The sequence below is a fragment of the Thamnophis sirtalis genome, unplaced genomic scaffold (assembly GCF_051295495.1).
Source record: "Thamnophis sirtalis isolate CommonGarterSnake01/CBP01778 unplaced genomic scaffold, rThaSir2_p1.2 scaffold_7, whole genome shotgun sequence".
In the NCBI taxonomy this organism is placed as follows: Eukaryota; Metazoa; Chordata; class Lepidosauria; order Squamata; family Natricidae; genus Thamnophis; species Thamnophis sirtalis.
The window spans coordinates 32,278,427-32,299,814 of record NW_028261387.1 but is presented as its reverse complement, the minus strand read 5'-3'; the positions used below and the strand labels follow the sequence as shown (position 1 = coordinate 32,299,814).

The 21,388-nt window shown below is 37.0% G+C and overlaps 2 protein-coding genes across 7 annotated transcripts in view; one reads left to right on the top strand and one right to left on the bottom strand.

Moving 5' to 3' along the window:
• Positions 1-4,655, bottom strand: part of TUT4 (terminal uridylyl transferase 4) — a 46,430-nt gene extending 41,775 nt beyond the window's left edge. For 4 of the 6 annotated variants that reach the window (XM_087719652.1, XM_087719655.1, XM_087719653.1 and 1 more), the window contains exons 1-2: positions 4,515-4,655; positions 3,514-3,589 (exon numbers count right to left, since the gene is read on the bottom strand). The gene's annotated coding sequence lies outside the window, so the exon portion shown is untranslated. Of the gene's footprint in view, positions 1-3,513; positions 4,196-4,514 lie in introns of those variants that run through there. The other 2 variants (XM_087719654.1, XM_014059337.2) reach the window with 2 other exon arrangements.
• A 5,274-nt stretch (positions 4,656-9,929) lies between these two features.
• On the top strand, positions 9,930-19,582 carry GPX7 (glutathione peroxidase 7). The gene is made up of 3 exons (XM_087719651.1): positions 9,930-10,174; positions 16,294-16,555; positions 17,625-19,582. Exons 1-3 carry the CDS (start codon positions 9,968-9,970, stop codon positions 17,786-17,788), a joined length of 633 nt encoding a protein of 210 aa, XP_087575777.1. The 5' UTR covers positions 9,930-9,967; the 3' UTR covers positions 17,789-19,582.
• Positions 19,583-21,388: the final 1,806 nt, after the last annotated feature.

Sequence of the window (21,388 nt, the reverse complement as noted above, 5' to 3'; positions counted from 1 at the left end):
GCACACACTACTTATGATAAGGTTAACATAAATGTTGATTTCAACAATTACTTTATTAGATGTGTCATCCTAATGGTTTGAAATAAATCTAAAGTTCTCCACAAAGATGACTCCTTAGATCAGTGCCCTCCCCCCAACCTTTTGAGCACCAGGGACTGGTTCCTTGGAAAGAGGTTTTTCTGTGACACTGGAGGGGGCGTAGTTTAGCATGCTGTTTGTATCCTGCAGATGGGGCTTCACTTGTTTGCGGGGCCCAGTTGCTGGCATGTTGCGGACCAGTTCCGGTCCACGAACTGGAGCTTGAGGATTCTTGCTTTAGGTGTCACCACTGGAAGCTTTATTTAAGAAAGAAATGGTGGTGAGGCCAAACTGGTGAACTTATGGTCAAATAATATTTTTTAATTATGGTGAACCTAGACGCAAATCCAAAGATGAATTGTAATTTGAAGGAATATGTCTGTCACTGGTTTACATATTTACAATTGAAAAAAAGGTTTAAATTAGATACAAAAACTTATGGATTTGACTTTGGAAAAAATAAACTAGAAACTATTGTGTGGTAATGATGAACACATTATTGCTAAGTTTTATAAATTGATATTAAAATTGAATTTGGAGAATGAGTATATTGTATGATTCAATGGACAGAAAAAATTGGTTATAATGCTTGAACAACATGTGTGGGGGGAAATGGATGAATCGTTTAAATTTTACATTAAGTTATAATTTAAAAAAAGCATTTTATGAAATTATGTACTGTTGATATCTAACACTGGATAAATTGTCAAAAATGTATAAAGGTACTTCAAATGTATATGAAAATGGAAATATAAAGGAGGATTTTTTTACCATCTATGGTAGATCTGTGATAAAGCAAATAAGTATTGGTGTAGGAAAAGTGTAATTGTAACAAAAGTGACAACTCCCACTTTGCCTGGAGAAGGATTATAATATTTTTCAAAAAACTAGTGATTCCCTTTTAAACTTCTTAAATGAATTCTAATGTAAAGAGAAAATTATTTCGTTCACAATTAGATATGCTACTAACTTCAAACACAGGATAATGTTCCTTGGGCAATAAAAAGACTAAAGGAGGACAGTGAAATATAAATCTTTCTATTACTGTATTCAGATCCGTTTACAAAACCACTATTTCCCCCCAAAATAATTATAATAAATAAATACTATTATAATCAAATTGCACAAGCATAATGTTGTCAATCTAGAGAAAACACTAAATATTAATTTTTAGGTGACTATCGTCAATATGCATGGGCTTATGTTCACAACTTTTCAAGGATGTTAAATTAATAAATACAGTTTTTGTTAAGACATGAATTAAATAAGGGCATGCTACTGATTTGTAATATCTGAAATAAAGACATTCAATATAAATAATTTTCAAGTGTTATACCACATGTTCAAATATAGTAAGTATGAGTTATTAATTTATTTCTATCAATTGTTTTACTTTGGATCATTTGGTTAGAAAAACATCTGGTATTTACATACCAAAATTAAAGTATGTAAAATTAACATAACTTTTATAATTTATTTGTTAAATTGGGTAATGAAAACTCTTAACTCAGAAGCTCCTTAATTTAAATTTTTCTAATTCAACATTTTGCAAGAAACCATATAATTGGATAAACAAATAAGCCAGTACAAATAAATAAACAGTAACGATATAGTTTTAGATTTAACATAAATACTAATCTATATTCCTTTGGTTTTAAAATTAAGAATATATCTTTGTACAAATCAGTAGCAATTATCTGATTACCTAAATACTAAATTCCTAAATACAGTTTATTTATTTAACAAATTTCTACATCAACCATCTCACCTAAAGGAGTTTGGGCAGTTTACAATTAAAAAATACAGTAGTATAAAACGTACTTAAATTGAAGCAAAGTTAAAATAAAGAAGTTAAAAACTTAAGAAAGGTGGGAGATGCCCTCAAGCCATCTACTACCCCCGGGGTTTCATATCACTCTTAAATCCTCAAAATTACAACAAACAAGCAAAAAAATCCAAGATCTTGTTGTGGTCCCAGAAAGCTTGGATCATTTTACCTGCACACAGGCCCAATGAACCACACCAGACAGGTAGAAAGGAAAAGGTTTATTTGCAAGTAAAGAGATTATCCAAAAGCAAGTTCCAAATGGGCACACCTCTGCTTAGATTGGACCCCTTTTATACAATTTTGAAAAGCATATATTGCCATGAACCAATCATGGATGCACACATTGTAAACCAATCATTAAGAGAAACATCCTGCATAGATAGATCTTCAAGAGGTCTTAGTAATACAGATCAGCTAAATGTTACAAGTAAAAGGTTACAAGATAGACTAAGACCTTTATCTTATCAATAACATTCCTCCATAGTAAGTAACTTGGTATCAGGTCTTGCTCATCACCTTTATGGTCAGGCATTCCTGAGCAGGAGACAGATGGTCTGCCCAAATTGGGGTCATTTCTGCTTAACAAAGCAGTTCGCCAATGGCTAACCACACCAAGCAATGCAAAGAACCATCCCCCAAAGCTATTGCTATAAATAATAATGTGTAAAATCCTAACAATACCTCAATACATGAATAACAAATAGTTTATGAATACTATACATAAATATAATTGGGTTAAGGCTAAATGAATTGAGTTATTTATCATTGCTACTGGGATAAGTTGTAAATGATTGTTCAATTGATAATTGTTCAAAACAAGATGCAAAATGATTCAGATTTCATAAAGAAATTCAAAGAGTGAAAGATAACAAAGAGGAGAGGCCAAACTAGAAATGAAAATAATCATACTAGATTTTTCCTTCATAAAGAAAGAACTGGGGAAGACTATTTAGAAAGAAAGACATAGGAAAAGAATTCCATAAATCAATCCTCAGTTCAGACCTATCACAGAAAGATAAGTTATGAATGATGTTGATGCACTAGGTTAATTTTGTTTTTAAAATCAGATCTACCATACACTTGTTGCAAGATACCAATTTATTTGCTGTCAAAATGCAGTTATAAATTTCAAAAAGCTTTCTTCCATTACAGTAATATCCTTATTTTAGCAAATGACCAACCCTTAAATTATGACTGTTTCTTTTTCTATCACTGAAGTGCTTATGTATGCTCCTATAAACTGTATACATTAGAGCGATACTGCCAGAAAAATATCAGATCCATTCAGCCTAGGTATTTTTTCCCCTAGTTCTATGTTGGGCTATCACTTAAGAAAGAAAAAAAACCTAACTCATGAAAACATTGAGAAAGTGTTGATACAAACACTGCAATTTTAAAAATATTTTGCGCATCTTCATATGGTTAAGAGAATATTACAGTGAATTAGCATTAAGCAGGAGCACTAAGTAAAAGCATGTCCACATAACATTTTGTTTTTTTAAAAAAACAACAGCTTGACTGTGAAATTGGCCATTGCCATTTCACCTAATGCAGTGAAAACAAGTACATGCACAAACTCTACTATATACAGAGTCATGACTCCTTACCTAGTGTTTTTGTGGTGTACAAAGCAGGCAGGAGGTAAATTTGAAACATTTGGTGAAGTGGGATGCCTCAGTTTTCCTGTTTGCAAAATGCAGATAATTAGCCTTTTAACTGGTTGAAGACAGGAAAACTTTTTATTACCAGATTATTCAAAGAGAAAACAAAATAAGGCTATGGCAGAAAGCCAAAACCTTAACATATCGACAACTCTAAATATAATGTACACCTCATATTCCACACAATAGGCTCCTTGGGGGAGGGAGGCTGATTTTTGTTCATGGAAGCCTTTATAGACCCCATTAGTTTCTATTCTGCTCTGCTAAAGGTCTGAAATTTTGAAATCAACACGTAAAAAAAACCTTAAGAGTTGACAAGAAAAAGCCGTTGAATGTGTCCCAAGAGCTCTTCTCCGAGCAAAACCCACAAGTACCATTCTCAAATTAGTCTTCAGTCGCAACGTCGCAACTCTTCGTAGGACGCCACACCAGATAACCCCCCCCCCTCCAATCTGTAGGGTGCCTTCCATGGTATAAATGTTCCCCCTGTGAACCCTCAAAACACAACAGCCGCTATTTTCAAGTCTTCCGATTAACAAACGTCCCCTCCCCCAAGCTTCCCAAAACAACTCTCCGCTAGGCACGCACGGACAGCTTCGCTCAGGCCTTTGCTTCGAAACCTTCCTTTCCCCGCCCCTAGAAACAAAAGCAAGGAAACGAAAGTCAGGTCCCGAAGACCTTAGTTGGGAGGACCTGTGAGGAAATAGGGGAGCGGGGCTCTGGATATGGCCCCCTAAACAGAGACCCTCCGAGGTAACTTTGAAGGAGATGGGGGGAGCGAAAAAGCGTTGGCGTACTTTCCTCTCTCCACCCCCCCCTCCGAAAATTACTTCAGCTCCGAAAGAAGGGAAGGAGCCCAGCCGGGGCCAACCCATGCAGGAGCGTTTGGCCAAAGCGGGCTGATCGTCTGGACTCCCTTTCTCCCCCCCCCCTTGGGACGCAAATACCTGGCTGTCACCCCAGGGATGTCCCGGCCGCCTCCCACTCCATGTCTTGCTCCGGCAGTTGGAGGCCCAGATGCGAGCGCCTCAATCTGGGCCGGCCGCCATGTCAGCCGCGGCGCGCACTGCATTGTGGGGGAGGGGAAAGGACGGGAACACCGGACTGAGGGAGAGAGAGAGGGGGGGAGAGAAGAGGAAGCGGCGGCGGCTGCCTTTTGCCGTGCTACCTCGGGGCCGAGACTGTCAGGCGGCTCCCCTGACTACAAAAGGGGAGCCTCTTCCTCCCTCGTGGAGTGAAATTGTCTTTCCAACCCGGGAGACCTCCAAAACGAGAACCACCCCTCAACCCCGCGCCGAGCCTGGAGCGCCTACTCTTGCCGGAGCGGAGCGACCGCTTCTATTTCGCCCCTCTGCGCAAGGGTGTCCGCGGCTCTCTCGTCGGCTCAGAGTTTAATTTCCTCTCCTGGTTCATTTGCCTTCGTGGCCACTTCCAGCCACACGGAAAGTGCGAAGGAAAATAGGCAATATAATAAAAGCTGGATTCAACGCCTTATATGTTGTTTTTTTCTTTGTAAAAGGAAAGCACCGTTATCTACTGTTTTAGAAACATGTAACCAAGAAACTTCAGGAGTACATTTCCCATAATCTCTCCCTCTCTCTCACTCACTCACTCACTCACTCACTCACTCACTCACTCACTCTCTCTCTCTCTCTCTCTCTCTCTCACTCTTACTTAAAGGAGTTTAAAATAAAAATACACCCATAAAGTACATAATAAAATTCCTGAAATAATTCAAAACAACAGTACAAAACAGTCATAAAAACAGATTCATTAAAGGAAAGAGTTATTTTTCCAACGTTCATACATGTAAGGCTGGATGAAGAGAAACCTTTTTTAAAATAGGCAGGTGTGAAATACGCAATCATTTGTGTAGAGTGCATGTCAGAATAATGACATTGCCAGCTGCACTAGAAATGGAGAAGAAAGATCAGTGGAAGGCTGGTCTTAGTGTGATGTTAGAATGCCACCCATGGAAAGAGGCCACATGTGATGATTCTGTCAGGTCATAATGTGAGAACCATTAGATACTTTAACCATCAATGTGGATGATAGTGTAGCTATAGTATATCCAAATGTCAGTATGTTTCAAGTATTTGAAATGGATTGACCCTATGTATTTTGATTATACTACATTCCAGATAATTCAACTGATAAGCAACAACACAGAAGTGTTGATGTTGACTTGATTATATGCATCAGCAATCAATGTGATCATTAAAGCTAAGGTAGAGACCTTCAGTATAACCTTCAACATACGATTTATTACTTAAAATTCAGCACTACTTGACTTTAGAGGCTGTCTAGAGTGACATTATTGCCTTAATATTGTATTTGTACTCATTATCCACCAACACTGCTGCATGCAGAATTTTACTGTCTCCTAATGACTTAAAGCGGTCATTGTGATCAGAAATGTGCTTTAGGATCGCCAGGAGGAAAAAATAAATCTGTTCAATCTATTCATTAGCATCTGCCACCATCATTAGCACTTTACTTCCACTGTTCTTTTTATTATATTCTCTTTACCATCTTTTTGGGTTTCCACAAGATAGATGAGAAGACAGCTGTCTTTCTCTTTTCATTTACAGCCCTAGTAATAACACTTGGACTTATTTATAAATGTCGGTTTATTGCCACCAATTATCTGGGTCCCCATTTTACCAAGCTTGGAAGAATGAAGGGTGAGTGAACCTTGAGCTGCTAAGGATTGAAGTCGTGTCTGTGGGCAGAGTTAGCTTGCAATATTGCATTCTAACCACCATGGCTCTTTATGAAAGAAGAGGAATAGTGTTTGTATTTGCCAGATTCCTTGGATTTACCATTTTCAATTATAATCCCACTTTCCTCTGAAGTAAGGGAGATAGTTTACCAGCAGGTAATTTTAATTTTAGCTAATTGCACAGTCATGATCACCCACTTTAAATGCCACATTTTAACTAGGGAAATACCAAATATGAAAAGGAACAGAAAGAATATCCTAAAGATATTACCTCTTATCTGGATTACTGTACTGCAATGTATTTTGTATGGGGCTGCCCTTAAAGACCACTAGAAAGTTCCACTGGTCCAAAGGGCAGCAATGTGAATAGTTATGGATGCCCATGTAGCCTGCAGCTTCGTAAACTGTACTCCTTACCAATAAGCTTCCAAGTGTAATTCAAGATATTGGTTGTCACCTTGAAAGCCTTTCGTGGTATAGGGTCTGATTACATTTGAGATTTTCTATCCGATTATTTCTAACAAACTGATATGAACTGACAGGGAGAGTATGTTGTGTCCTATCACTTAAGCAGTGTAATCTGTTGGAACCCTGCAGCCAGTTTTGTTTTGCAACCGGTGTCCTCATGGAAAAGTATTTTTCCAAGATTTGGATGGCTCCAACTCTGCCTACCTTTTGGATGGCTCTGAAGATCTGATCCCCCAGCCCCCCTGCCCATCAGGAGGTTTTATGGCAATTTTGATTGCAGAGTTCTTGGGGCCTCTTGAGTTTGGTTGTTTTCTTGCAGAAGAAACATCTGCAAATTAGGTGATGTCACCAGTGTTATAAGGGATTGGGGTTTGCTCTATTTTTATACACTACTGTCTTGCCCTGCCAATATTGATGAAATGTTCGTGGTGGTTCTTTGTTGGCTGTTTATTGTTAGCTAGCTAGCTTGCTTGGCTAAGTTGATACTTCCTTGATTTGGGGGTGGGATGTATTTACTTCTTGATTATTGGTTCAGTATTAATCATGGTGTTAGTCTCTGCTCATCTAGGCATTGATTGCTGATGAGGAGGTGTTGTGGACTTTTTGTTTCCTTTTGGGGTTTTTTATTATCTCTTTTGAATATGTAGATCTTGTTTATCTCCATATGCCTGTTGATGGCTGATTTGTCTGAACTTTGATTTGCCAGTCTTTTCATTTATTTTGATTATGTTTTAATTATTTGATGGTTTGCCTCTTGGTGCAATCTGTTTTATTATATTTTAATGTCTTTTTATGACTGTTTGCTATTTTTAATCCTATACAGGGTCCTGAGCTGCACATTAATCCTATACAGGGTTCTGAGCTGCACATTAATTGGGCAGCTATATAAATTAAATAATTAAAAATCCATATTGAAATCATCACTGGGTATTGTAATCAATTACACTTCCAGCCTCATCTACTCTGCAGTATTGTCATATAGAAAAGGATGGAAAGAGGAGTATTTATACTTCCATCCATTTCTTGAAAGAAATATAGTTAAAACCATATTAAATAAATTGGAGATCATTTAACATAATACTACTGATCTTTAGAGTAGGTTGCTGGATTTTAAGAACTTGTCTTTCTTTTTTGTTGTTTAAAATACAAATATGATGTGGAAGAAACAGAAAAACAGGAAGAAAATATGCAGCAGAAAAAGGGAAGGAAAACAGATAAGTATCTGCCCATTCACTATTTACTTTAAGGAAGGTTGTCACAGTAACTGAGTCTGAAAAACTTTACAACTGCTGCATCCCACTGGCTATTATTAGATATTCACCCTAAAGATAAATGTTAGCTTGTCTTTGGAAGGATTTTTTTAAGTTAGCGTGATAATATCATATTGAATAGATGATATGATGATTTATCTAATCCCTTTGACAAAATCACATAGCAAAAGCAGAACAAAAAACAGAAATGTAAATTTCCATAGAAATGCAGGAAGAAACAAAGAATGACAAAAAATAGTAATATTGCATTTTGCAATACTGTACAATTTTGCTTGACTGGATTTAAAGGTAGACATACACTCAATAGGCATGTATTAATTACTGTCATGGGAGAATGCTGACGCGGGTGGGGAAGCACTAGAAACTGGAAGAGCAGTTCCACGGCACACATGCATCCCACTGGCTCCTATTAGATATTCATCCTAAAGATAAATGATAGCTTGTCTTTCAAATAATTTTTTTAAAAATTAGTATGATAATCTCATATTGAATAGATATGATGATAATGCAATCAATGGTATATCCAAAAGACATTTAATGCAGATTTCTGCCTCCTTATCATTACACAGTCTTAGTTCTATCTAGATTGATTAGTGTCACAGGCAATTTATGGGCCTACATTTGAAGAGTATACTTTAAGGACTTCTTCTCATTCCCACTGTGAAGAACTGATGGATTCTGTTTATTGCAAAAGATAAAGAGCAACATTTCCTTTAGAAAACAGAAATTTGCATGTAAACATTATAAGGCATACATACATTTTAGCTTTTATTCCATGGTCAAGTGTGAAAGTATTGAGTTCATTATTTTTATTAATTGACCAAAGAACTAAACTTGCAATACATTTGGAAAATGATTTTGTATCTAAAATATTATATTTATATAGGCTTAGTATATTTTATGGATATCTTCTGCTGAAAAAATATATATAAAAGCATCTGCTATGTAAACCTCAGGCAGAATCTAGAGAACTGCTGGTAACCATTAAGAAACGAGTTGACTCTGAACATCATGTAAATATGCAACTCATCATGTTGGCCGAGAATTGGTTTAGATAATCTCTGAGCTGACAACCTCACTGAAATTTGAATTAATTCTTTATATTGATGAAAGGAATATATTGCATAATATGGTATGACTTTAGGAACTTTATATTGCATTTAAATTAGTGACAGAAAGTCTGGTAGCATTTCTCTAATCCTTTTGACAAAAGCACATAGCAAAAGCAGAACAAAAACCAGACACATAAATTTCCATAGAAACGCAGGAAGAAACAAAAAATGACAAAAATAGTAATATTGCATTTTGCAATACTATAGTTTTGCTTGGCTGGATTTAAAGTTAGACATACACTCAATAGGCATGTATTAATTAATGTCCAATACATTGCAATGGATCTTTTCTAAATATAGCTAAATGTTTTTGCTTTTGTTAACCCTATTCTGAACCTGCAGAATAGTGAATTTATGATGCAAATTTATGACCAATCAAGTAGCAGAGATATGGTTTCTTTTATTTCTTATTAATTAATATTAATTCTTAATGGTTAAAGTGAACTGGATATAATGTTTAAACAGTTCACCTCAAGACAGGCACCTAGTATTTGAAAGTATAGGACCACTCCTGTCACAGGATGATAAACCATGGTTTTGCTGATCATGGCCTGTATCAATTTAGCTGAAGATCATAAAGCGAAGTTTCTAAGGAACTCTCCCATCTTTGTTCAATACTCTTGCTCAATCAAGAGCGGGGAAAAACTCAATTGCTTGTACAGCCCTTCTTACATTTTCGGTTGATATTGTGAAAAAAATGCTTTGCTATGAATTTTGAATTTTTTCTCCTTTATAATATCCAGCTTTATTTATTCCATCATTCCAGACGTAGCTTCCTTCCCACAATGCTTTGCGGTCGGGACGACGTCAGTAGAAAGCTGTGCAGTATGTTAGATCCCGAGGATAGCGTGGAGCACAAAATTGGTTCTTCCTTCCCTAAATTTTTTCTTCTCCCTTTAGCCATGCTGATCGTCGTAGGAGCCCTGCTGTTCTTGGCCTTTTCCGCCTCGGAACAGAAAGAGGACAATTTTTACTCGTTTAAAGTGGTCAACATTAGGGGCAAACTAGTCTCTCTGGACAAATACAGAGGCTCGGTAAGTCTGCGGAGGAGAGAGCCACCTATCTGCTGCCACCAACTAACCAGCAAGTCATCTCGGCATGCCTGCATGACGGACGGGGAAAAGGAAGAAGGCGCACTGATCTGGCTGGGGGGGTTGCGGGATAGATGTCCTGACGGGGCTCCCGGTTATCCGCGACTTTGCGCCTACGGTTCTGTAACGCTCTATTAAAAACAAATAAGTTTACAGTCTCATCTTTCCCCTTTCCTTCTGCCTGTGCGCGCGGAGTTGTCTCCCTCTGCTTTTTGTGAACAGCCGATCCCGCGTCTACGTGGCAGGCGGGCTGAACTCCCTGCTTAAATCTGAGCATGTTTCGAAATAGACGAGATAAAGGCGTGGGGTTGGGATCTACTCGTAATGGGTTTTTTTTTAATGGTTTACCGAACGACCCTGCTTTCTTTAATACAAAACAAATGATTTATTAACCGGGTTGGAGGAAGACGGAATAGGTATCATCCTACAAAGACAGCTCCAACATCGGAGTAGGATTGCTTAAAAAAAAGAGAGATAATTTTAAATATTGAAATTCACTTGAGTTTTAACACCGGATGATTTTGTCGTGTAGAAAGTTAGTCTTAAGAAAATCCAGGTAAAAGTAAATCATTTAGAATTAATGTTTTAGAACTCAGAAATTGAACTTAATGCTCTCTTTCTACAGATGTGAATTTAACTAAAGGTTCAGAGGTTTTATAGCCGGTAAGAAACATATGTTATTATTAAAAAGTACATGGGATAAAACCTTCTGCCTGAAAACTATTTTTCTTTCTATATTCCAAAGAAACATACCGAACTTCTAGTGAGAGATTTAGGAGTAACATGGAAAACACAAATACATTTCATTTGAAGTGGCCTCATCATCACTTATAATGAATTGCACAGAGAAGCATAGTTCCAAATGCAGGCAGATAAGTAAAATAATCCTGTATAGGTTAGTTTACCATAATGTATACTGATCTATACTGAAATATATTCATTATTACTTGCTGAGGCTCTTAATTACTGATATAAATTGGTGATGATAAGATCTTTATTTAAAATCTGAAACTAATTAGGTAAATAGGTATTCCAATGCCTTAATTTTAAATTGAGAACTTAATTAATTAGGACACCCTTCAAATGCAAATCTTACTGTAACTCATTAAAAGTAAATTTACTGTAAGAGTAAATCAAATGAGGATATTCCCTTCCTTCCTTCCTCCCCTCTCTCTCTCACTCACACACACACATGTGTGTGTGTATGTCTTGCATGTGTGCACACATTAAGAAGTTCGTATGAAGCTCCTCTACTTAGCATCAGTCTGTAATGTATTTCTTGACTGCTGCTTTGTTTACTCTTGATGGTTGATCCTAAAAGGCAGAAGCTCCCTACCACTTCAGTATTTTCATTGTGAACAAAGGTTTCATGTACTTTAATAGATTTCTTTAGAATACTTAGTTTATACCAGTATATTCTTTACATTTATCACCATCCAGGAAGATAACATTTATAAACACCTTTAATGAATTGGTTTTATCACATATTTCCTTTAAAGAGTGCAATGTAGCATTAACACAGTCAATCCTTTTATCCTCACAAGAACCACAAGTTACCCACTGAACTACGAAGTGTTTGACTAACCCTCCCAGAAAGAGGCTTCCCAGCATTAATATAGTTATTCCAGCTTTTCTTCCATAATAGATTTTGTAGAAAGAAAGAAGGAAAGAAAGAAAGAAAACAAAACTTCTGCCAAAATTGTCATAAAGTCACTTGTAACTTCTCATAAAGTCACTTGTAAAATCAGCAATTGCATAATGAAAGTAGCAACACCCAGCATCCATCTCTAAAAATCAGTGGTTCAAAAAATGTGAAAAATAAAAATAAATATTTGAAAGTATGCTTAAAAGTGTTTGTATTTCACAGCTACTTCCCATATAGAATTCCATATCTTGTCCTTTTTATGATATCGGCTAATATTTTTTCCAATATTATATGCTCTGATAATTCCTTCCAGTTTTATCATAGATTTACACCAGGGGTGGGTTCCTGCCAGTTCTAACCAATTCTATAGAAGAGGTTCCACAAATCTACAGTACCATTTAGAACCGGTTCCAGCTCCCTCCAATCCGCCCGTCCACATATCATCAAGATGAAGAGCAAGAGGAGGAATTCTGGGAGTTGAAGTCCACAAGTCTTAAAGCTATCAAGTTTGAACACCCTTGGGGTTTTTTTCTCTAAAGGGTTAGGGGTGGGAAGGGTCTTGTAACTTGACAGCTTTAAGACTTGTGTGCTTCAAATGCCAGTTTCTGAGCCAACATTTTGGTTACTAAACAAGAGCATTGTTAAGTGAGTTTCACCACATTTTACAAGTTGGCCACCCTCACCCAGTCACATGGCCGGCAAGCCACTCCCACCCAGTCACATGGCTGGCAGGCCATTCCCATCCGCTCACCCCCACAAAGCAGGCCACACCTACAGAAGAGTTCTAAAATTTTTTGAAACCCACCACTGATCTACACAGATAGTTCCAGTGATCCGAATGCTTGTTAATATAGCCAGTTTGGGCTAGTGGTTAAGACATCAATAAGGTGACCAGACATCCCGCTTTCAGCGGGACAGTCACAATTTTTAATAATTTGTTCCATGTCCCACAACGTGTTCAAAAAGTCCCGATTTTCCAAAAGAAAGAAAACAATTTTAAAAAGGACGCCATTAAAAAAAAGTTTTTATTTCTCTGAAGTGTCGTTCCCGATGTGGCCTTTAGAGGGCAGTGGTTTCCCTCTCTCCGCTGGGCTCGCTCGCAGCGCCCGATGAGCGAAGCTCCCTCCCCTCCTGTGCGTGCGTGCACCAACGCACGCCGTTTTTCTGCAGGGAGAGCGACGGCTTTCTGGCGCGGCAAGGAGGAGGCTCGGTCCCGGGCCAAGCAGCTCAGCCGTTGGAAGGTTTTTTTCTTTTTTTTGCCCGCTTCTCTCAGGCGCCGTTTCTCCCTCTTTCTCCTTTTTGTCCTTTCTCCTCCTTTCCCCCCAAAAAGAGAATGAGAGGGAGAAAGAGGAGGTGTGTGGGAGATGGTGGGATCGCTGCTTTCTGAGCCTGCTGCAGTTTGGATCCCCCACCTCACACCTCCTCTTTCAGAAAGAGCTTGGTGCAGCTAGGATCCCCCACCTCACACCTCCTCTTTCAGAAAGAGGAAGTGTGGGGTGGGGGAGATGGTGGGATCGCTGCTTTCTGAGCTTGGTGCAGCAAGGATCCCACTATCCTACTATATTATTTTTCTTTATGTACATTGAGAGCATATTCACCAAAGACAAATTCCTTGTGTGTCCAATCACACTTGGCTAATAAACTATTCTATTCTACTTTACTCTACTCATTTCTATTTCAATTCTAACAAGGAGTTTAGCTTCTCTCTCTTGAAAATGTAAGTTAGAATAAGGCATTATAATGCAAGCTAGCCTTAACTTTCAAACAGTTCATTTAGTGACCAAAGTTACAATGGCATTGAAAAAAGTGACTGATGACCATTTTTCACACTTAGCGACCATTTTCACACTTAGTGACCATTGCAGCATCCTCATGGTCACGTGATCAAAATTTTGATGTTTGGCAACCAATTCGTATTTATGATGGTTTCAGTGTCCTGGGGTCATGTAATGGCCTTTTGTGACCTTTTGACAAAATATAAAAATTTTAATCAAGCCCCCCTCCCCCCGGTCAATGGTGTCCCTCTTTACCAATCTGAAAATCTGGTCACCTTAGACATCAAGCTAGAAAGCAAGAAACTGAGAATTCAAATCGTGCCTTGGCCATGAAAGCCAGGTTAGTGACCTTGGACTAGTCAGTCTCTCTCAGCCCGACTCACAGGGTGATTGTGGGGAAAATAGGAGGAGGAAGATGTGTGTTGGATATCTTTGTCACTTTGAGTTATTTGTAAAATTAATAAAGGTGGAAAATAAATTAATAAAGGTGGAAAATAAATTAATAAAGGTGGAAAATAAATAAATTCTGACCACACACTAAATATAGCGAATTCGTTGCTATGTCTATATATTAATTAAATGTTCTCTATCTATTTATCTTACATGTTCCCCATCTCTCCAAAAGCTAGTCTTATAGTATTTTGTTTCATTTTCAACTTGTTTTGATGCACACATTTAATGCACACTTCTATGAAGCTGGAAGTAAAATGCAGGTCCACTAGATGGCAAACGTGATTCACATTCAGTTGTTGTTGTTTTTTAGCGAAATGTCTGATTTCTGGCTTACCTGAACGGTTGTTCTCTGGGCGCTGTGGGAGAGTCCAAGCATGGATTAGCACAGTCTATCTGCCCTAGGACTGGCACACTGGAAACCGGAAGCTCAGCTTCCCGGCATGCGCATATGCGGCAGGGGGCTGCTCTTCCAGTTTCCAGCATTCCCACACGCTCAGAGACCAGCTGGCCGGCGTGCATGTGTGCACTGGAACCCAGAAGAGCAACGGGCGATTGCTGGCGTGCCCGGAGAGATGGCTCTGCATGCCACTTCCTGCACACTTGCCATAGGTTTGCCATCACGGGCATATGTAATTCATCACAGGTAATTAATTGCATGATGCAGTTGTATGTAAAATGTAGTCATCCTCTGATTAAATTATATGTTTCAATGAACCTTAAAGTGAATAGAAATTGACACCACCTTTACATTACATAAAGTTAAATATTTACCTACCTGCAAATTTGATTACATAATTTGAATTTAAGTGCAGTTGTTAATACAATTGACATTTAAAAGCAGAGAAAAAATAGTACATATGGCAGTTATAGTTGATAGTACTTGTAGTACCTCCTTTGGTGCAAAAGAAATTTTCTGGAGTCAGTCTTTCTATCATTTTCAATGTTCCAATATTTGAGGGGCTTACACAAGGAAGACGGGGACCAATCTATTCTCAAAAGAATAGGCAGGACAAGAAGCAATAGATGGAAACTAATCAAGGAGAGAACCAACCTAGGATAAGGAGAAATTTCCTGGCAGTTAGAACAATTAATTAATGGTATGAGTTGCTTCCACACTAGATTGTGGGTGCTGTAACACTGGAGATTTTTTAAGAACAGTTTGGCAACCACTTGTTTGAAATCATAGGGTTTCCTGCTTGAGCAAGGAAGGTTGGACTAGAAGTCTTCCAAAGTTCCTTCTAACTGTTATTCTTTTATTATCTACTAAGATATGATTCTTCATTACCTACTTATTACGGAATTTTGAACAATTAGTAACCATTTTTAATTGTTGCCCTATTCAAAATATCAAATTATTTAAAGATTTATGACCAACTCATCAAAATATGATCACAATACATACAAATCATGGTCATCTATGAAAGGACAAAAATATTAAGATGGCAATCACAAACATGTAAAATCCTGCCCCTCTTATGCACATGTGTATCTATTTCTATCACATGTACCTTCAAGGAGGCAAGGCAGTAATTTTTTTATCTCTCCTCCACCAATTCCTCTGATTTCCATACTGGTATCCACAGCTTAACTTCAAGAATAAAACTGGATTGTACAGTAATAGATTTATTAGACAACTGCATTTATTATATGACATTTGTCCACAGAGCAATGGCTAATATGTTCTATTACTGAAGAAAGGAGAAACAATAGCTGCAAACACACCTAATTTCAAACTGAGATGGATCTTAAAAGGATTTAGTTATTTACTTCATCAGTGTATTATGTATTATTATTTTTTATCCTGTTCAGTTGTATCTGAGACTGCCTGGACAAATTCCTGCAGTTTTCTTGGCAAGATTTTTCAGAAGTGGTTTGCAGTTGCCTCCTCCTTAGGGCTGAGAGAAAGTAACTGGCCCAAGGTTAAGCCCCAGATGGCTTTGTGTCTAAGGTGCCACTAAAAGTCATGGTCTCTGGTTTCCAGCTGATGTCTTGACCACTGCACCAACTGACCATCCATGTATGTATTATAGTAATTATGAAAGCAATAACTGAAATCTAAAAGCAAAATATTCTTCTTGTCAAAATGCTCCATTTCTGAAAATGCGCTATATAGGAAGTAAAGCATGCTATACCTTCTGAAAGTAGAATGCAGGATGTGTTATAACTTGTATTTTTGTTATTTCTTCCAGGTATCATTAGTTGTCAATGTTGCAAGTGAGTGTGGGTATACAGACAGTCATTACAAAGCCTTACAACAGTTGCAGAGAGAGATTGGTTCCTACCATTTTAATGTGCTAGCATTTCCCTGCAATCAGTTTGGACAGCAAGAACCCAACAGTAATAATGAAATTGAGAGGTTTGTCCGGCAAACATACAGCGTTACATTTCCTATGTTCAGCAAGATAGCAGTGAAGGGCATCGGGGCAAATCCAGCATTTAAATTTTTAATTGGTGAGTATTAAAATAGATTGAATGAGCTGCAAATACTAACTTTATTGTTATACCCTATAAACTGTAGATGGCTTATGATCGCTACCAGGGATAGCTTACTTTTGAGAGATTCGCGGAAGATTATCATGTATTCAACAATAATTTCTTTGCTTCTTTTAAGTTTATATAGTAAAATAAATTGGTGTTTTGGTTACTATTTTTATTTTTTCTCCTACTTCCCAAGAAATCAATAGAATCAATAGGGTTTCAGCAAAATTTAGTTGCCTTATACCAGTGGTTCTCAACCTGTGGGTCGGGACCCCTTTGGGGGTTGAACAACCCTTTTACAGAGGTCGCCTAAGACCATTGGAAAACACATATTTTCCAAAAAATATGGAAAACATAAAATAATTTTATGGTTGGGGGTCACCACAACATGAGGAACTGTATTAAAGACTTGCGGCATTAGGAAGGTTGAGATCCACCGCCTTATACTTTACCTTAGAGCACCATATTCCTGAATCGCATGTAACTCAACATAATGTGTCTTGAAAAAAATATAGCAGGCACAAATATTTTTAAAAGCATTTGTTATTGCTTTAATATGAGAGAGAGAGTGTGAGAAGGGGAAAAAGAAAATTAAAAAATGAGGTGCAGGGCAGAGAAATAGAGAAAAGGAAAAGGGATAAGGGATGAAAGGGATAAGGCAGCAAAAAACATGCCTATTGGTCACGTTTGCTAGTGATGGAAATTGTAATCCAATACATTTCAAGGTTACCAATTTGGGGGGGGGAATGATTTTAATTTTAAAAAATACATAAATGAGAGATTAATGCAGTTGTAAGGTTCTTTTTGCTGAAATGTTCCATTTTTTGAAGCATTTGAGCATTAAGTACTTTTTTCTTCCAAACCAAAACGAACTCTTCTAAGAACTGGGTTAATATTTATTTCTATATTATTTAATATATTGGTTTTCCTTTGGATAATCACATTTCTTATTTAATCTTATATGTCTTTTAAGATTGCAAATATGCAAATTAGAGCATTATAGATGATTCATATCTCTGACATTTATACTTTTTTTATGTAGAATCCACTGGAAAAGAGCCAACTTGGAACTTCTGGAAATATCTGATAGATCCAGATGGGAAAGTGGTAAATGCTTGGGACTCTACAGTCACGGTGGAGGAAATAAAATCTTACGTGATCGAACTTGTGAGGCAACTCATTCTGAAGAAAAAAATGGAACTCTGATTATTTTTTAAAAACACACATTTTTATATTTTTGTTTTCGGATCATTGTTGTAGGTCTTCATATTGCCAACAGATATATACATTTGGATTACCTGAGCTAGCTTCCATTCCATAAATATGAGTATTTGTTTCTCGCATAGTACCTTTTCTAAGTAAATCATACAAAAACTAATACCTAAGAAGAAAAGTGAATGGCCAAGTTTTATTTATTTTTCTTACATGTCACTTATTGATCTTAGAGAGATGAAGTGCTATGTAGGATTTCTAGGCAGCAACATTCAGTTCAGACAGAATTCCCTAAATATAGTTAGTTCTCGACTTATGACTGTAATGAAACCCAAAATATCTGTTGCTAAGCAAGACAGTTGTTAAGTGAGTTGTACTCCATTTTATGAACTTTTTGCCATAATTGTTAAATGAATCATTGCAGTTATTAAATGAATCATGGTTTATTAGGTGAATCTGGTTTCCTCCATTGACGTACTTGTGGGAAGCCAGCTGGAAAGATTACAGATGGTGATCACATGACACTTGGACATTGCAACTGTCATAAATAGATGTCAGTAGTCGTGCTCATTGACCATGGGGATGTTGAAACAGTCGTGTGAAAACCGATCATAAGTCATTTTTTTAGTACTATTGTAATTTTGAACAGTCACTAAATGAATGGTTGTGAGTCAAGGACTATCTGTAAACCTTACTGATAGTAAGATTTATCATGAACATATCATGATCATGAACAATGGTAATGTTCATAATGATAATCAACATTACCTTGAGAATTATTTATAAAACAGAAACTGGAACAGAAAAACTTTATCTTACCTGACATAGGCATAAGAAGCAATGATTATGCTATGAAAATATAGCTAGGCCTTGATTTACAAGAGTCCACTTACTGACTGTTCAAAGTTACAATGGTAGTGAAAAAAGCAATTTATGACCAGTTTGCACCCTTATGACCATTGTAGCATCCCCATTGTCACGTAATTAATATTCAGATGTTTGGCAACTGACTCTTATTTATGATGGTTGCAGTATCCTGGGGTCAAGAAATCACCTTTTATGACTTTCTGACAAGCTCAATCAATAGGTAAGCCAGAGTTACTTAACAGTTGAGTTACTAACTTAACTGCAGTGATTCACTTAACAACTGTGGCAATAAAGGTCATAAAATAGGGCAAAACTCACTTAACTGTCTCACTTAGCAATAGAAATTTTAGGCTCAAATAAGTCAGGAACTACCTGTACACATCCACATAAGCTTATGGAAAGTTTCAGTCACCCCATCTATCCTGGAAAATAAGAACTTCTCAAGTATCTATGTATCGAGTTTCATTCAACTTTAGGTGCTCCAGAAATATATTAATATTGTAGTTTTCGAATTCCTGTCCCTTTTGAAATTGTTATTTGCTGTGGCACATTGTGAGGTATCCATAATATCATACATTATGTGTATGTGGAGGGAAGTTTCTAACAAGGATGAATTGATAAAAATAATCTATGCCCATTATCTGAATCAAATGTTATTTTTTATGAATGAAGAAATGAATGTTGAATCCATACCATTTAATAGTTGTTTTTACTCCCAAATAACACTGAAAAAATGCCTTAGAGAAGCATTGATTTATATAACTTTAATTGTATAAAATAATCCACACTTTTCTTCCATAGCAATGTTACTAAAATTAAGTAACTTTATTTGGAAAGGGACCAACTCTGTTTCTAACTCTGAAAAGTCTTAGAAATTTTCAATGATTGAACACTAATAAAAAGGGGTTCTTATAAAATTGAGAGCTGTGTTTGTGAGCTTCCTTTATGTTTCATGGACAGAAAAAAAATCTACCATTAAAAAGTAAATAAGGGACAATGGTCCATTAAATAATCTTTTTAAGAAATGTGTTTAAAAATCTTGGTAGTGTTTCTCATATTAAACTGAAAGAAGGAATATACTCCTGGAATAGCCCTACAGACAAAATTGTCAAGTAATGCATACAACAGTCACAACATAATAAAACAAAGGGATTTTGTGCATGAGACAGATAAATCATTTACTTTATTTTGTTCAATGTACTTTCACAAAGCTTTGAAATACAGCTGTGATGTTCAATAAACTCTCAACAAGGAATTACTAGAAGCCCAATAATCCTTGTATGGTTCTCCAAAAGTATAATACTAAATGGTAAACAATGACCTACAGGAATTGTTCTTAAATACTGGTAGTTTTCATATTGTTTCATATATTTTTCATTTTAATTGATGTGCAGAAAATGGGATGTGATATGTGCAATAAAAGAATCGTCACCTTTATATCCAGCAGAACCTAGTTCATATACTACCCTAAACCATAGCTTACTTGGATGATCAAATAAGCAATTATCTAGAATCACACATAAATAAAAAGTCATATTTTATATAATTGGTTTTCACAAATCTCAAGATTCTTATTGCAGTGCTATTTCCCAAACCATAAGCCAACAGAAGAGTATGTTGGGATTAAATTTGGTATCAGTTGCCACACCTTGTCCTAACACTGTCACAATGCCAGTGATTGATGTTGACCATTTTAATGTGAAACCAAAGGAAATTGATTGGCGGCTTGTCCTGGCTTTGCTTTCTCTCCCTTCAAGTGTCATCTACTAGTAGAAAACAATAATTGATTGCCTTAAAATATGTAGGTATTGGGTGATTGTATGTTGGTGCATGGAATGTATTCAATGATCAGTCCAGTTGTCTTACCATCTGATTTGTTATTCGCGCTTGTGCTTGTGTTGATTCCATTATTTCTGAATATAGCATTATTTTGGAACAGCACTAAACCATGTCCAACAGAAACCTGGAGTGAAGCAGGAGGGAATGATTGATAACATGTGAACTTCAGCCTTGTCCAGAGCTGCAATGGAAGTGCCAACAGTAAACCCATTTTTGTTTTTGTAGCTGACAGCACCTGGAAGGATGTTTTGTGTATAACTGTAGAGTTGGACTGGAGTAGCCAAGTTACACCGCCCTCTTTCACCAAAGTAATAAAAAACAGTAAAATTATAGCTGTGTGAAGCCCCTTGTTTGCTGAAGCAGCAGAAAATCTATAATGTACTCAGTGACTCCGTTGGCTTCCTTGTACAGTTGATTGGCCAATGTAAAAACAGTAAGTGGATCAATGGTCCAATCCAGCAGGGTAGTGTTTATATTCTTAAGCGCAATACACACATGGAAGAACACAGTTCTCTTTCATGGTTAAATCAACCTTCTATATAACACAATACTAGTCAGCTTCTAAAGAATGCTAAACTTGTGCTCATAAGGTGGTCACATAAAATTTGACAACAGTTTTGGAAAGTGAAATAGGTATTGCACTGGGAGATATATATCTAATCTCTTTTGCATCTCAAGTCAAAATGACACAGTGTGCAGCTTCTAGCACTGAAGAAGGGAAGGGGATCTGTCTGCAGCAGCCAAAACAGTCAGTCAGAGCTGGACACTTCCCGTCCTTGACTGCAGCAGCAACCACATCATTAATGAAGTACACTAGATTATATCCATAGTGAAAATTGTGTTGGGAGAAAAAGCGAAATGGTACTTTAAAAAACATTTACAGGTAAC

Coding starts and splice junctions, on each gene's coding strand:
- GPX7 (XM_087719651.1), top strand. CDS start 9,968: ATGTTAGATCCCGAGGATAGCGTGGAGCACAAAATTGGTTCTTCCTTC. Junction 10,175..16,293: donor TGGACAAATACAGAGGCTCG/GTAAGTCTGCGG, acceptor TATTTCTTCCAG/GTATCATTAGTTGTCAATGT. Junction 16,556..17,624: donor AGCATTTAAATTTTTAATTG/GTGAGTATTAAA, acceptor TTTTTTATGTAG/AATCCACTGGAAAAGAGCCA.